We start from the raw sequence: 16,482 nt of genomic DNA, 5'->3' as shown, positions 1-16,482 counted from the left end.
CCCATATGGCTTTAGTTTGTCATAAGAGTCTATGTGCCACACAAAGTTAGGCCCCTGAGCAAAATATTGCCTCCTTCTGAGACGTCTGGTCTGGCGAACCTGGGAACCTACTGGGTCCAGTAAAGAGATGAGGATCCTGACGTCTTCTTTCCTGATCGCAATGCCGTGTTGTTTGCACTTTGTAAACATCCACCGATAACCGTGATCCTTCCCAGGCCCTTGCAGTTGGTTCACAATAAAATCTATCCCGGCGTCCAGGTCGTACTTATGTCTGTAAAGCGACTTGGCTCTCAATATCCGGTTTAAATGTCTCTCCGTAATGATGGTTCCTTGCATTGCCAGGCTTTTCAAAATGCATTTGTAGCTCATTCCCAGCCTGAAATAAAACTCAATCAGACTGTCTCTGTCCATGGTGTATTTAGCCTACTCTTATGCTTATGTCTCTACGCAGCTGTCCAGGAATTCTATCAATAAGATGTGCGCACGTTATCTATTTCGTGGCCACAAATGCGTAATTCGTTGCCACGTTATACCCAATTCGTGCCCACAAATGAGCATTTCGTGCGCACCTTATACCTATTTCGTGCCCTCGAAATAGTATTTCGTGGCCACAATTTATTTATTTTTTGGACTATGTCATCAGAGGGGCTCCGTAGATTCAAGTCTAACCAGAAACTAACCTCTCATGTGGTATCGCTAAAACACTGGAGTGTTGACTTTTCTGTGGGACTCTGTACAATAATAAAACGGTTATCTACAACTTTATTGTACACACATGAATAATACTTTGGGGTTAATGGGGAACAAAATGGGTAGAAAAGGAAGTCATAGTGAGGGCCAGTTTCCACTTTTTATCTCTGAAGTGCTTGTTAATTTATCACAACATCCATCCATCTTCTTCTACTTGTGTAATTCAACAAGGAGAGCTGGACGCCAATCCAAGCTAGTGAGAAGTGAGGTGCACAGGGTGACAGCACATCACAATACACCCGTTTATAAGGGAAACCTAGATAGTACTGGGTTGTTGCTGCACAGCCACGACGTGAATCCTCTGTTCTGCCACATCTCAAAGGTGCTCTGTTTGATTGTGACTGCAGAGGCCGTTTGAGTACAGTGAACTCATTGACAAGCTTCATGATAAGGTCAATGGTCATAGAGGGAAAGAGGAATAGATATGGTCAGCAACATTACTCAGGTAGACTATGCTCAGTTGCTACTAGAAAACATCCCACATACCATTAAATCACTGCCAGCTTGAACTGTTAATTCAAGGCGGGATGGATCCATGCTTTAAACAGCATAAACAGCATGCTGTTTATGCCACCAGAAATCAAAATTTATCAGGGCAGTTAACCTTCTCCTAACCTTCTATTGAGCAGTTTAGCCTCAGTTTCCTGTTGACATTAGCCACACCCGGCGTGGTCTTCTGCTGCTGTAGTCCATCCGCTTCGAGTTCTGAAGTGTTGTACCTTCAGATATGCTCATCTGCATACTTTGGGTTTAACACGCGAATATTTGAATTACTGTTGCCTTCCCAGCTTAAAGCAGTCTGACCATTCCCCTATATCACCAATAAGACATTTTTTCCTCCAGAGAAATTTGAGATATTTTATCTTTTTCTAGGGATGGCCGTGCAGGAAAATCCCAGTAGATCAGCAGTTTCTGAAGTACTCAGACCACATTCGAAGTCACTTAAATCACCTTTTCCCCCCTCTTATCCTGCGTTTACCTTTGGGAGGATCTTTCACAATGACACGACTGTCAGGCTTGTGAGTGTATGGAAATAAAAGTTTAATATACAAGCATTTACCTAAACAAACACATTTCTCTTCTTGAGCAATACAGTTTGGAGAGCATAATGTTTTGTTGTGATCATATAGTCTTTAAAAAGAAGAAAAAACATTTAATGCTCAGACAGGGTCAAATCCCAGCTGTGATCTCTCGCCACGACTTTCTGTCTGTAATGTCATCCAACTTATGGTTTCTTAGGTTTGGCTTTAGGGACCACTTTAATGGTTGTGGATGCTGATTTGGCTCCTTGCATGTTCTGAGCAGTGCAGGTGTACGTTCCTTGGTCCACGTCTCTAACTTCATCCACGAGGAGCACAGACTGAGACTGCTGCTGAGCAGTTCCTCCACTGACCGGAATAACACTCTCCTGTGTGTATGGAGGTCTCCCAATCTGGACCAAGCGCACACACACACACACACACACACACACACACACACACACACACACACACACACACACACACACACACACACACACACACACAGCACAGGAGTAAACATTACAATGAGTTATCATGTTGCAGTTTATTTCCTCATGGCTCACCAATAAAGACATCTATTATATTCCTGTTTAAAGGGGATAAGGTTCAGGCAGTCCATAGGTTGAATACTTTTTGACTAATAATAAACTCGCTAAAAAGGCAACGCAAGCTAAACCGACTGAAGATATTTGCCAACTGCAGGACTTTTTTTGAGTAGTATTTCAGTTCACAACCTAGAATTCATGTTCATACTATTTCAGAAAGAAAGCTTATTAGAATTAATACAAAAGCCATACAGAACTAAGCTAAGTTTGTATTAAAGCATACAAGCCCTGTTTCCACGAGTGTCTGACCTCTTGTCCTGGGTAATCCCAGGTGAACTCTATGGCCACGTCTTGTTCTCCCATCGCAGAGCAGGTGACACGTAGATTCTCCCCCACAGTCACTGTGCTCGGTGACGCTTGGATCACTGGAGCGGGAGGAGCCCTAGGATCTGAGAGCAAATGTGATGTATTAGTAAGTAAAATGTTGTGTCGTCACCAGTAATCCTGTAATTAAGGGTAATTTTCATCCTTAATTTTCAAAAGTTTTCATTGATTTACAATAAAAAAAAAAAACCATAAATTCTAAAATTCTGAAAAAATTTCTAAAATTTTGAAAACGTGAACTCACAGTTAACATAGATGAGCATGTACTTCATAGAGCTCTGCCGCAGGTTTCCCAGACTGGCAACACAGTACAAAGCTCCGGCATGATATGGCCGAGGTCGATGGATTGTGAAGCCCTTCTTGACATCAAAGGAGATCTCCCTCCTGTCCACGTCCAGCTCCACAGGTGGGTACTCACGGTGCAGAGTTACTTTAGCCTCAGGTGACGTCACCTGGCAGGGTAGGACTGTAGGCCAGTTGCTCCTCAGCTGAATCACCTTGTAATAGTCAGACGATGGAACAAATAGTTCTTGTGGATCTGGTCCGTACAGAGAGGCGATATGGCAGATTTATGATAAGATTATTAGAATGTAAAAAAGATTCCTGTCAAGTCTGCAGTTCAGAGAAATGCAAGCCTAAGCATCAATAAAATGTATTAATCACACCTGGAAAAAAGACGAAGACTTTAACAGCTTTGCTGTATTCCTTCCTGCAGTCAGTGTCTTCACAGTACATTGGGTAGCATGTGTACTCCCCCGTGTCTGCACCAGTGGTGTTGACCAACGTCAGAACCCCATATCGCTCATACTGGACAATTCTGCACAGCCAGAGCAAAAAGGAGCGAAAGAACACATTTACTTCCTTACTTACTCAAGCTTATACTGCACTTTATGAGTAAAGATCTGTAGACATGAAAAGTTACCTGAGCCTCCCATCATTATCCTCCTCCAGGTATGGGGGGACGCTCCACTGCACAGGTTTGCCCCTGCACCTCAGCTCCAGAGTATCTCCTGTTTGCACATTTATGGTCTCACCCACCTTCTTAAACTTCCCTTTGTTTAACACCTTTATTAGTCAGACACAGACATGTACTTTAGTCGTGAACTTTGCAAAATCAAAAAGTTAATTTATAACAAACGTAATACCTGCGTGAGGAGGGTCTGCTCTGCACGTGCAGCTTTGACCTTCGGTTTGACTGTTATCGTTCTGGGCCCTTTGTTTGTTGATTTCTCATGCTTTGGTTTCCTTGGCTTTGGTGTCCTTCCCGGAACAGCCTTCTGCTCTTGGGCATCTTTTTGGCAATATTATAAACAGTACGCAGAGCACATGTTTCAGAATATTTTACAAACAAAGACAAGGCTGCTACAAGTGAGAAAAAAAGTATCATTTTTGCTTCTAGAATAAGCCACATTGTGCAAAAGACAGAAAGAAAATTGCCCTCCTCACCAAATCTATGAATATCACGTTCACCGAATTGGATGACAAGGGACTAATGTCACTTACCCAACTCGAAGATTAAGGCACAAGTAAGGAGAGCAATGAGTACCAGCCTCCACTTTGACCCAGACATGTTCGCCAAAGGCATGGCTGATGAGCTGATTGTTAGTTCATGGAGTTCAACCCAGAGAAATATACAACAGAAATGAAAAGGAGAGAAGAAGAAAGAGAAGGAAGGAGGAGGGCAAAGCTTGCAAAGTGAGCAGTCTGCTGTTTATTAGAGTCACGCAAATTCCTTTTCCTCGGAGTGGCATTAGTACCCTAAATTCCATCAGTGTGGCTCAATGGAGGCTTTCAAGCCTGTCCGAACCAATGAGGGTCCAGAGAATGAGGCCCCTCCAATCTGGAATGGCACAGCCTGTTTATTTAGCTGCCGGACTGTAAGTGTACTAGCAGCATGAGTCTGAGCCTCAGAAACACTGCCTGGAAAAGGAGCATTTGGTGTTTACAGTTTTTGCTCGTTGCTTGAACACTATAAACCCATGCTTAGACTAAAGTAACACAACTTGAAGCTTTTGTTACCATACCTCAAACACATGTACCCATACCTTAAACAAAAGTGCTGCTTTGCACTCTGGTTGCAATTATGCAACACACTTACTCCTTTATGCAACACACATGGTCCTGCATACTACACTCTATTTCATACATAAGACACTTCGTTCAAAAATGAAATTTCAGGGTGCCATTTGGAAAACACATGTATCCAAAATACAAAACACATCGGGTAATTGCAACCACTCAAATATACACCTGAAGGCACTTACTTGCAAAACTGAACACCAATTAGCCAACCACAAAAAGCCCTCAGTTTAGCCATTTCAAGAACTTTGCAAGCATGGATGGAGGGAGAGCAAGAGGAAGAGGAGGAGGAGGTCAAAGAGGCCATGCACGGACCCATATTTCTGATGATATAAGAGCAACTTTGGTGGACCATGTCATCAACCACGGCCTGACTATGAGGGAAGCTGGGCAGAGAGTCCACCCACATCTAAGCCGCTTCACAGTGGCATCTGTAATACAGTTTTTTCTGAATGCTTAAACCCTAACTGTGATTCCTGTAGCACGATCTCTAAAACTATTCAGACTTATAGCAAAACCACTCACTGAGTTTGCAAAACTAAAAGCACAAAAACTGCTTTGCACTCAGTTTGCAATTTTGTAACACACACTTTGCAAAACTGTAGGCACAATTCACTGCACAACACTCAATTACCAAATTTCCAACACACTCCTAGCAAAAGTATACACATGTATGGCTATCATTAACACTAACTTGCCAACTGTCTGGCACACTTTCACATGTGAAAACTTTTTTAGATAATTAGTTCACTTTGCAATCAGCCTAAGCACTATAATACAGGTAAGCTGTGTGTGCGGAGTACAATGGAGGGAGCAGAAAGAGTGAGAAGTAGAGGAGGCCGAGGAAGAGGACGTGGAGGTGAAGAAGTAGGATGAAGAGGATGACAAGGACAAGGAGGAGCAAGAGGAAGACGAGGAGGGGGGAGAGGAAGATGAGGAGGGGGGAGAGGAAGACGAGGAGGGGGGAGAGGAAGATGAGGAGGGGGGAGAGGAAGGGTAGGAAGAGTAAGAAATAGAATTGCTGATGACATCAGAGCTACAATAGTGGACCATGTAATCAACCGTGGAATGACCCTGAGGGTAGCTGGCCAACGGGTCCAGCCTAACTCGAGCCGCTACACTGTAGCAAGTACCATAAGGACATCTTGAAATGAGAATCGGTTAGTACAGTCACTTCGCACAAAGATTTGTAGCACTGCCATATGCCAATGAGAAACACACCAATACCATTGATGTAAAAATACTGAAATTGTTACTTTACAGAATTGCTGGATGACCAGATGCTGGGGGCAGAGGAAGCATGTTCACTGCAGACCAAGTAACCCATATAGTCATTATGGCGATTGCAAATAATCCTATACTTGGAAATGAACACTTGTGTTTGTTTTGATGTACTTGAAGTTTGGATCCCTCTATGCTTATGGATCTATGACAGAAGTATGAGCTCAAACTGACATAGCCTACCTTGTGCACAGAGAAAGCAAAAGCCAGATGTGTTTTGTATTCATACCATCAGTGTGCAGTTGGCGCATTGTGTGCTTAGGAGATGATGGCTTGTGTGTACTGTTTGATACGGAAACACCATTTTTACGAAGGTGTGAAGAGTTAATCTAGCTGTGTTTGCTTTTGCAAGGGAACTACAATGTTTTGATTATTGGGTGACAGGTTTTCTTATTTGTGTGAAGAGTTTTGCAAAATTAGCCAATAGTTACAAAAAATGTGCTTAAGCAATCAGAAAAAACTGTAAGAAAATTCCGACTAGAAAACAGGTCTGTCTTCATCTCACTGCCTTCTACTCTACTCAGATGGTTTTTATAGTACTGTTCTACAGTTACCATATCAAGTGTACAGGGTATTGCAGGGTGCTAATGCTCCTTTTGCAGCCAAAGTGGTAGTTTCTGTGAAACATACCATGATTACTTATATTGAAGTACAGTGTTGTACAGTGGACAATACAGTATATACAGTAAAGTACTGTAAGAAAAATAAGCAAACCGATGACAATATGTGGTTGTATTTCTCTAGAATGACTCGAAGACCTTCTGGGGGAGGACGCCAACGCCTGTTCACACAACAGCAGGAACTCGCCGTCGTGGACCTAGTGAGGGCAGACAATGCCATCCGTCTCCACCAGCTACGAAAGCAAATACTTGCAGACAGGCAAGTGTTCAACAACATAAACCATGTGAGCATCACCACCATCAGACGCATCTTGGGAAAACACAGCATCACCATGAAGCAGCTCTATAGAGTCCCATTTGAGAGGAACAGTGACAGGGTCAAAGGACTTCGAGCTGAATATGTACCATATCAGTACCACATGAATACATTCTGAGAGCTACACAGGTACCCGTGTGATGGGGTGAGGGTTCTGTATGTGTAGCACACAAATATCACATTGTGTGCCGCCATAAGCCTTCGAGGGCTTCTGCATCATCATGCAAAACTAGGTCCAAACAATAGGCAACATATACTCACATTTCTAGATGCTCTCCATGATATAGTTGTACAGAACAGAGCAGATCAGCCCATGTTTGTAGTGATATGGGATAATGTCAGTTTCCATCGGGCTGCTCTGGTCCAGGCCTGGTTCTCCAACCACAGTCAACTTGAAGTGGTATGCTTGCCCCCTTACTCACCATTTTTAAACCCTATAGAGGAATTTTTTTCGGCTTGGAGATGGCGTGTATATGACCGCCAACTACATGCCTGCATGCCTCTTCTGCAGGCAATGGAACAGGCCTGCGGCGACATTCAGGTGACAGCAATCCATGGATGGTTTTGACATGAAAGAGGATATTTTCCCCGGTGCCTAGCGGGAGAAGACATTGCTTGCGATGTTGTTGAGGTCCTGTGGCCAGACCCCAACAGACGGCGGGATCCATGAGCCCACGTATGCACAATTGTCATGATTTTTTGTTTACAGTATAGTGATTTTTCTATTACTGTATTATGGGTTTTTTGTTTTTTTTTTTGTTTTTTTTGCTTTATCTGAATTCATGGTACTGCAATGTACAGTGCTGCAATGTACAATATTGAGTAGGCCTATTTGCTTTTTTGGTTGTTTGCAAATGTGTCTCCTGAAAATATGCCTTCTGAATGAACAATGGAAATCAAAGACTGCAGTGCTTTATATAAAGTAGACTAGTGTGTTCCCCCTGCTCTGTAAGTGTTTGCATATGATGCAAGTATGTGTCATTTTGTCAACAGAGTTACATTTTGACAAAGGAATGTTAGGTTTTGACAGCAGAGTTTAGGTTTTGAGAGTAGAGTTTCAATTTGGTGCAGATGTGAATGGTATATTTCCCAGTGTTGTGTCATGTTTACTTGTGTTTAGGGTTTTGGCACAATGAGCAAAGTTTTGCAAAATGTGTTCAGGCAACGGGCAAAAACTGTAATACACTTTATGTCCTTCATTACTGTTTTTTATGGGTAAATAAAAGTTTTGTCTCAGTTAGCTCTAGAATAATATGTTGTTGTTTTTTAAATATGCCTGAAAGATTTGCACCTAAAATATTCACACATTACTTAAAGTACATTTTTGAGATGTCGGATGCAGTGGAAACAATGTAAACCTTTCCTTGTGAGTGGCCAGCTAAGCTGTGATTTTGAACATGACCGCTATAAGCTTCTTTTCAAAGGTCCTTTTGTTCTCAGTCGACTCTAAATAGTGAGCCATATCTGCTTCTTTGTGCACGTCTGCAGTGGGAATGAACTTATAGTAGTCCTTTATTTTTACCTCTTTATCGACACAGACTGCAACAAGGTAACTCCATATTTAAGTGTTTTACAAAAGCGAATCATTTCATTTTTAATTCAAGTGTACAGTGGCAGTCGTTTAGTTAACAATCACATGCAGTTTCCATATTTACAAATGGAAGATGAAATCCCATAAAAGGTTTTCTGTATCAGCTCTGTAAAATATAAGGTCTTCAGTCAAATTCTGCACATTTAAAAAAAAAAATTAAAATAAAATTAAAATAATGTAAAACTGAAATAAAAATAATTTACATTTTGCACTTGATAAGAAAAGTGTAAACCTGTTATTTCAGAATTATAAAAGCAAATAATCTACAGAATATTTTTTCTTTGGAACAGGCTCACTAATACGACAAGATATACAGATAAATATCCTTAACAACAATGTGAAAATCAGTGATAAGTGAAGATCTTCTCGGTCCAAATATATCTTAGGGAGTGTTTCATTTTGGACCATTTAGATAACAAACAGACTGCGTTAGGATGTAATAAACCGTCAAGTTAACAAGTTATCAGGCCATTTGCTTCGGTGCTGTCGTAGATTGAAGACTGCTGAAAGGCAGCAGCACCGGTGCATCTCAAGCAGTGGTTATAAGTTAAAGCAAGTCGCTCACTGTAACATCTCAGTTTATCTGTCTTCACCCCGATTGAGCTCAGAATTTCTCTTCTTTCATACTATCCTTGTCTGTTTTGCCGCTGACTGTTTCGATCTCTGCGTGGTCGGTCATGAGTCGCTTCCTCTGGACGCTGTTATGCATTCCATAGATAAAATAGATAAGTAACCCTGCAGAAGAGAAGAAAAGAGAAGAGTGAGGGTCACCCAGCTAGATAGCATCCCTTTAATCCTCTCAAACAAAAATATACCCATCATACCTATTAGCATCCAGACAGCATATCGGATCCATGTTTGACCGCCTAACTGCACCATCAGGTAGACATTGATTAAAGTACTCAGTAAGGGCAGAAGAGGGATTAAAGGTACCTGAAGAAGGAGAAAATGCAGAGATGTGAGATTCCTAGTTGGTGATTACAAGAAATTACTTGAACCACTTCTTACCATGAACGATGCCTTCGTGGGATTCTCTGGGTGTCTCCAGATGAGGAACAAGTTGACCAGCAGGAGCACTCCAAAGATACAGACAAGCACGATGCTCCATGCTTGAGTGTTGGCAAGAGCTTCCATGCCTTGGCTCAGAGTAATGCACAGTGCAAGAATGCACAGAACTGCAGTGGGAAAGTAAAAGACGAGAAAGAAAGATTAGAGGCGAGAAAGCCCGTCATGAACCTGTTGCTGGTCAAGAAAAGAACTTCAGTGCTACAGAAGCATCAGTAAAGATGCCTCAGTGATGTTTTCCTTACTTACTAGAAAATATGGTCAAGAGCGTGACTGTTCGTGCTGTGGAAGAGTTGGGTGCTTTTGGAGGTTTGAAGAAGCTAAACTTTTTCTTTGATTCTGTGATCTTAAGTTCTGTGTCTTCAGATGGACCCACCTGGTACCTACAACGACCACAAAAAATCAGTCGATTTGCACAGCAGAGTGAATACATAGCTGCAGGGTGTTAACAGATAAATGTACCTCAGTATCAGGATGCATACTGCCACGAGTGTGTAAGCAAACAGAGTACCAATGGACATCAGTTCCACCAAGGCATTCAGATCAAACAGTAGAGCCATGATGGCTAAAGCCAGGGAGAAAAATGGAATTAAATGTTATTTCTAGCCCATAAACCTCGACCTCTGTGGATCATGCAGAACAGCATTAGCATAAGTACAAAATATTATACACATGACACCTACGGGAGTTGCTCTGCTCAGCTATAGAAACCTACATCATGAAGCTCCTGGCACACAGTTTTTGTGCTGATGTTAATACCAGAAGAGGTTGGAGTCATCAGTGTTGGTTACTTTTTCTATGGTGGTATCCTATTACAGTACTACAGCATACCACTTAAGTCCAGTAAGCTCTTTAGAGAAATGTTCACACGCGATTGTACAGGCAGACTGCATGGCTGGATTCCAAATGCATATTGCAATGACAATAAAAAGAGCTGAATTCATAGATTAAGAGAGAGAGTTAGAGAGACTTTATTTATCCCCAAGGGGCAATTAAGATAGATACCCTGCCAACCGTACATACAATATGCAAACACACAAGGTGTGGCACAGTACCTCTGTGTAAGCATCTGTAAGCATCATTAAAATAAGAGTTATTACTGGACACATTCAAAAGTATTTTATTACATGTACTATTTTTTGTTTTAGGTTTATTACTTCTATTATATTTACAGTACTTTTATTTATAAAGTGTATACCTGTACCTGCCACAATGCCAGATGATATAGTAGCTATTGCTGGACTGCCTCTGGAGGTGACTTTGGACAAAGGTTTGAAAAGCAGCCCGTCTCTCGCCATGGCAAAAAGTACTCGAGGCATCGGGAACATGGAACCTAGCAGACTGGAAAGACAAACAACAAAATGAATGCAGTGTCCGATTAATTTGTAATCTAAATTAGTCATTTCACAAATCAGTTCAAAAGGTCACTCTAACTAAACCAACTGATTTGACATATGGCTTCTTTTTAACAGCTTAATCTGCTATGATGACTGAAGTCAGAAGAATGTACTGGCAATTTCATAATTTATCCACCTCGCAAACATCAGAGGCAGTGGAAGAATCATTCACAGCCTCTGGAACCTGACACGTCCTCCACACCTTGTCTGTTAATTATTACTCAGCTGAGTTATTTTACGTTAACGTTACATTTTTAATTAACTTTTTGAGTTAGCTATTGTTTAGTAGCTACTTTTCTAGATTTATTTTTCAACATTTTGGACTTTTGAACATCCATTATAATTTTTCTATTTTTTTCCAAATAACATACATTTATTTTTGCACCTTTTTCTTTCTGACTTTGAGCTTTAAACATCACTTGATCCATGCATGCACTACCCATACTGTCATACCTAGTTGACAGGGCACACAGTGAACCCACAGCCACGGCATATTTGGCAGGACCCCATCCAATGTAGTCAAAGGCTATTGGCAGTGGGCTCGTTTCACTTAGCAGGTAGTATGGCATCATAAGGGTGAGAGCAGCAGACACAGCAAAGTAGGCCAGGAAACATATAAGCAATGAGACCACAATGCTAATAGGGACAGATTTCTTCGGGTTCTTCACCTCCTCTCCTAAAAGAAAGGAAACCAAGAAGTTAGTGACCCCCTTACAAGATATATCTCCTGCAGGAGTTTCATGCATTGTTACACAAAAATCATAAAAACTAGTGGAGAGAATCATCTGCAAATTATGTCCTCAACGTTAAACTTTGTCAGTCTGTTTTAGCCAATAAGAAGTTATCCCACTTCAGTTATTTATTTATTTTTGCTACAAAATGGAATTGTCAAGCATACCAACACAGTTACTGAAACCTGCCATAAATGTTGCGTTAAGACGGAGACAATCTGCTATCTCACTGCAATTATATGAGGTCAGTTTGGAAATTACATGTAATCTGTGTCTGATAACACAGACAGAATTTCAAATCTAACTATTAATCTGCACTTCCTGTTCTATAGGAATGCAACCAGCTGCAGCCAGCTGAGTCCAGTTCCCTCGAGTTTTTCTCATTGACATCTGACTGATGGCAACATGCTGGCAATCTGCCTGCATTTATAAATCAAATGCAAGTTATTTGTAAATTTGTAGAGCTCTCTGAGTGATTACAGTCGGTCCAAGTCCAACCGTGATTATTTACAGGAAGATTGTTCGTTGTTCATATTATTCCCAGAGTGTTGTCCCTGCATCGATACAATATTGCCACACAAAATATTGCGATACAATAGCGTACTGTATCGATTTTTCTAACCCTTTCCCAGCACCACTAAAAAAATAACCCCATAAAAATGTAAAGAATCTATGGTGAAAATTAAAAAGTTTATAAAATTTAAAATAAAAAAGTGGAGGAAGTTTATTTTATTTTTAGTGTGCTTTTTTAATGAGTGTAGAGGAAATACTCATCGTTATAATTGTAATTTACTCCTCTCTGGAAATAAAGCACTATTTCATCCATTATCCACGATTGCAATATTTTTTCCATCCATTCATTCTCTTCCAATTATCTTTGTCCTTTATGTTATGTTATGTTATGTTATGTTATGTTATGTTATGTTATGTTATGTTATGTTATGTTATGTTATGTTGTGTTGTGTTGTGTTGTGTTGTGTTATGTCATGTTATGTTATGTTATGTTAGGTTATGTTGTTATGTTATGTTATGTTGTTATGTTATGTTGTGTTGTCTTGTGTTATGTTATGTTATGTTATGTTATGTTATGTTATGTTATGTTATGTTATGTTATGTTGTGTTATGTTATGTTATGTTGTGTTGTGTTATGTCGTGTTATGTCATGTTGTGTTGTGTTGTGTTATATCGTGTTATGTCATGTTATGTTATGTTATGTTATGTTATGTTGTGTTGTGTTGTGTTGTGTTATGTTATGTTATGTTATGTTATGTTATGTTATGTTATGTTATGTTATGTTATGTTATGTTATGTTATGTTGTGTTGTCTTGTGTTATGTTATGTTGTTGTGTTATGTTATGTTGTTATGTTATGTTATGTTATGTTGTGTTGTGTTGTGTTGTGTTGTGTTGTGTTGTGTTATGTTGTTATGTTGTTATGTTATGTTGTGTTATGTTGTTATGTTATGTTGTGTTGTGTTGTGTTATTTATGTTATGTTATGTTGGATACATAGTGTACTGGTAAAAGATCCCCAGTTTGATCCTGGGAGGAGATAAAAAATCCCTTTTGGGGTTGTGTCAGTCAAAAAATTTAATTAGGAAGCAGCTGAAAGAAGCTTGAACTAAGCTAAACTGACAAATTGTCTTCTTACCTGTTGTAGCAATGCAGTCAAATCCAACAAAAGCATAGAAGCATGTTGCAGCTCCAGCCACGGTTCCACCAAAGCCATAGGGGAAAAATCCGCCCACTCCAAACTCGCTTGTTGCATTAGCAATGTCAGTTCCGTTTCTGCAGCGGGTAGAGAGCAATACTTTGTGGTTATTTCCAGTTAGCTCATCCAGGAGAACAATAATGCTGTAATTATATAGGTCATGATTTACTTGAGTGTTTTTTTTGTTTGTTTGTTTGTTTTTGCATTTATTTACATGGCAGTGGCGTTTAACACATCTTCCTTGCTGATTTTCCAGTTGGAGATGTCTCCCTTGATGAATCCAGAAATGATCACAAACAGCAGCACCAGGATGTTGATCGCTGTGAAGATCTTGTTGATCATCGTTGACTCTTTGACTCCAAAAGACAGGAGACCTTCGTGGAAAAGGTGGTTAATTCAGCGATCTCATCCTCATTTGTGGTCACCATTTAACACCAGTTTTACTATTTTACCTGACAAGAGCACGATCAGAGCTGCAGCAAAGACATCTGGGTAAGGAGCTAAGCCAGGCAGGCCCATGGCAGCATTTTCTGCAAAGTATTTTGATATGACTCCCCCAATGAGTTCATCAAATGTTCCGCTCCATGCCAGTGCAACAGTCGATGTCCCTGAGCAGATAGTGAAAAGATAGTTAATGTAATAAACGAATTAATCAGCCATAATTTACCTGCAGCCATAAACAAAAGAAAAAGAAACTTCCTACCCTCTTTATAACTCAGGGTTTTGAATCACAGTCCTGGTTTATGGGGTTATTATTGGGATTGTTGCAAAGCAGTGATCCCGGTATGTGCTATTGTTAAAATTAATGTAGCAAGAGATGTGACACAGTGAGGTAGAAAAAAAGCAGTCAAGAATTCGCTGCTCCACTGGTTGAAAGGTCACAGTGTTAAATAGTCTCTTAATGGTGGTTGATCATTTATGATCAGAGTGTGGTAAAAAGATTATGTTAGGTTTATGCACTGTTTGCATATACAGGTAGGAGGAGAGATCACTAAATCATCAATAAAGGAAGAAAATATCATTGAATAATAGATGTTACAATTTGCATATATTCACCTATGACATAGGAGAGCAGCAGATTCCAGCCAGAGATAAAAGCAAGGAGCTCTCCCACCGTCACATAGCTGTAAAGGTATGCTGAGCCTGTTTTAGGAACCCGGGCACCAAACTCTGCGTAGCATAGCCCAGCAAATATAGAGGCCAGGGCAGCGATGAAGAAGGAGATGATGATGCTGGGTCCCGCGGTGTCTCTGGCCACCTCTCCAGAGAGGACATAGACACCAGCCCCCAGGGTGCTGCCCACACCGAGGGCCACCAAGTCCAGAGTGGTCAGGCATCGATTGAAGGTGGACTCTTCCCCGTCGGGCTCGAGGGGCTTCCTCCGGGATAGGCTCACCAGAAAGGACTTCACTACGCTGCACGACATACTTCTGTGGGTTTGGATCAGGATGGAAGATGAGTGAACGAGAGAGATTTAAGGAGTGACCTAGTGGGACAAAAGGTGAGGAGTGTTTCTCAGTGAGTGAATAATTGTCAGGTCAGCCTCCGGAAGAAGATTCTTTCTTCTGAGAAACATGATTTTCAAAGTCTATTAGTGTTTTTATTTGTGTAGAAAGAGAACAGAATGCTACTGTAATTAAACTGAGGAACTGAAGAGCACATGCAAGCTGTTAAGACTTAAGAAAATCTGTTTTATTAAAGCTTAATCATTATCACATGACAGCTAACATGCTCTCCTAACACTTGACAGAAGTGAGACTAAGAACACATTCACTTACCTCTTTGGTGTGATCTTGTACCTCGTAGATGTGCTAAGAAGTAGGAATAGGATGTGTCATTCGGCTCAGTTACAGTACCCTTTTATAAATGTATCTCGTTATCATTCTCCTGATATGATAGTGCTGATACCTGAGATTTCCAGAATGCCACCCCCAGCACAGAAATCCACGCCCCGGCTTCAGGATTGCACTTTAAGCCTTCATTCACAGCACAATTACTTCTTTGAATATTTCTGAAGAGTCCAAAAGCTTTATGTGTTAGATGTGTTCTCACAGCAGCAGTGCCTTTCAGGGCTGCCTTTAATCAACTACTGTTCAAATCAAATTAAATCAAATCAAAGTTAAGGCACAGTGAGAAAACAAAGATGACATAGCTTTTTCCTATATTTACTTTAATATAAGATCAAAAATTACATGCACCTATTCTTATTTTTGAGGGTTTCCTACAGATTTCTATATTTAATTTCTATAACAATAACTGTGTCTTCTCAGAGGGCCCTTACATTGTTGTGTCGCTTAAAAACAAGCCTGCGGTCTTATTACTACAGCTATGTTGTGGAGTTTGTCCGCTTGCACTGAAGCAGCTGTATCTCCATCTCAACATGAAGGTGTGAGCCTGCCGCTTTAATGGCCCGGTGAGTTCATGACATGGGGGAGGACAAAGCAGCTTTTATGACTTATTCGGGCAGGAGGCTGCACACTTTGAGAGGCAGCATTTACCTTCTCATCTCCAATTAGGGGATTTGAGCTCTCCTAATCCCTTGTGGAATCTACCTCAGCAGGCAGGAGCTGAGTGGGGAGGAAGCCTGTGCGGTCAAAGTACTTTTGACTAAACTTAAACATTCATATCTGCGGATCTCACTTGCTGAGATAGCATATCGAGGGTAATGCTTAACTAAAAAATCATGGTTTGTTTAGCCAGATATCCCATTAATCACTGCAGTTAAGCAGTTAATGTTTATAATGTTGTTTTTCGGCTGCCTACTGTGCATTTAAAGAAGCACAGTCATTAAAATGCACAGATTCTTATTAAAGAAAAGGTCAGGGATTTGAAACTGACGTCATATTTTTATGCAGCAGACACACAAGTTCATTACCTTGCATTCAGTCCCACGAGGAGTTACTGGTGACTTCAAAAGTAGAGTGGAACGAAAATATCCGTGATGCTGACTTGGATGAAAGAAGCATGACTTTTACAGCGATATATACAAGAC

At 40.7% G+C, this 16,482-nt stretch overlaps 2 protein-coding genes and 1 pseudogene across 2 annotated transcripts; 1 reads left to right on the top strand and 2 right to left on the bottom strand.

Moving 5' to 3' along the window:
- Window positions 1–1,754: 1,754 nt before the first annotated feature.
- LOC146677407 (platelet-derived growth factor receptor-like protein) lies at window positions 1,755–4,473 on the bottom strand. The gene is made up of 7 exons (XM_085381932.1): window positions 4,205–4,473; window positions 3,847–3,992; window positions 3,624–3,766; window positions 3,367–3,518; window positions 2,946–3,239; window positions 2,627–2,766; window positions 1,755–2,182 (listed from the first exon to the last, which is right to left on the bottom strand). Exons 1-7 carry the CDS (start codon window positions 4,284–4,286, stop codon window positions 1,976–1,978), a joined length of 1,164 nt encoding a protein of 387 aa, XP_085238058.1. The 5' UTR covers window positions 4,287–4,473; the 3' UTR covers window positions 1,755–1,975.
- Window positions 4,474–6,779: 2,306 nt separating this feature from the next.
- Window positions 6,780–7,474, top strand: LOC146677406 (uncharacterized; annotated as a pseudogene).
- Window positions 7,475–8,716: 1,242 nt separating this feature from the next.
- On the bottom strand, window positions 8,717–15,530 carry LOC146677405 (cationic amino acid transporter 2). The gene is made up of 13 exons (XM_085421744.1): window positions 15,399–15,530; window positions 15,269–15,301; window positions 14,547–14,976; window positions 13,943–14,098; window positions 13,705–13,864; window positions 13,431–13,567; window positions 11,504–11,726; window positions 10,858–10,994; window positions 10,116–10,218; window positions 9,903–10,036; window positions 9,597–9,763; window positions 9,413–9,521; window positions 8,717–9,323 (listed from the first exon to the last, which is right to left on the bottom strand). The coding sequence occupies exons 3-13, from the start codon at window positions 14,914–14,916 to the stop codon at window positions 9,193–9,195; spliced, it is 1,827 nt and encodes a 608-aa protein (XP_085277870.1). The 5' UTR covers window positions 14,917–14,976; window positions 15,269–15,301; window positions 15,399–15,530; the 3' UTR covers window positions 8,717–9,192.
- Window positions 15,531–16,482: the final 952 nt, after the last annotated feature.

Source organism: Rhamphochromis longiceps, linkage group LG2 (assembly GCF_057381845.1).
Source record: "Rhamphochromis longiceps isolate RC_006_pf linkage group LG2, R_longiceps_female_GT1.1, whole genome shotgun sequence".
Taxonomy (NCBI): domain Eukaryota; kingdom Metazoa; phylum Chordata; class Actinopteri; order Cichliformes; family Cichlidae; genus Rhamphochromis; species Rhamphochromis longiceps.
This window is presented reverse-complemented; position numbering and strand designations above follow the sequence as displayed.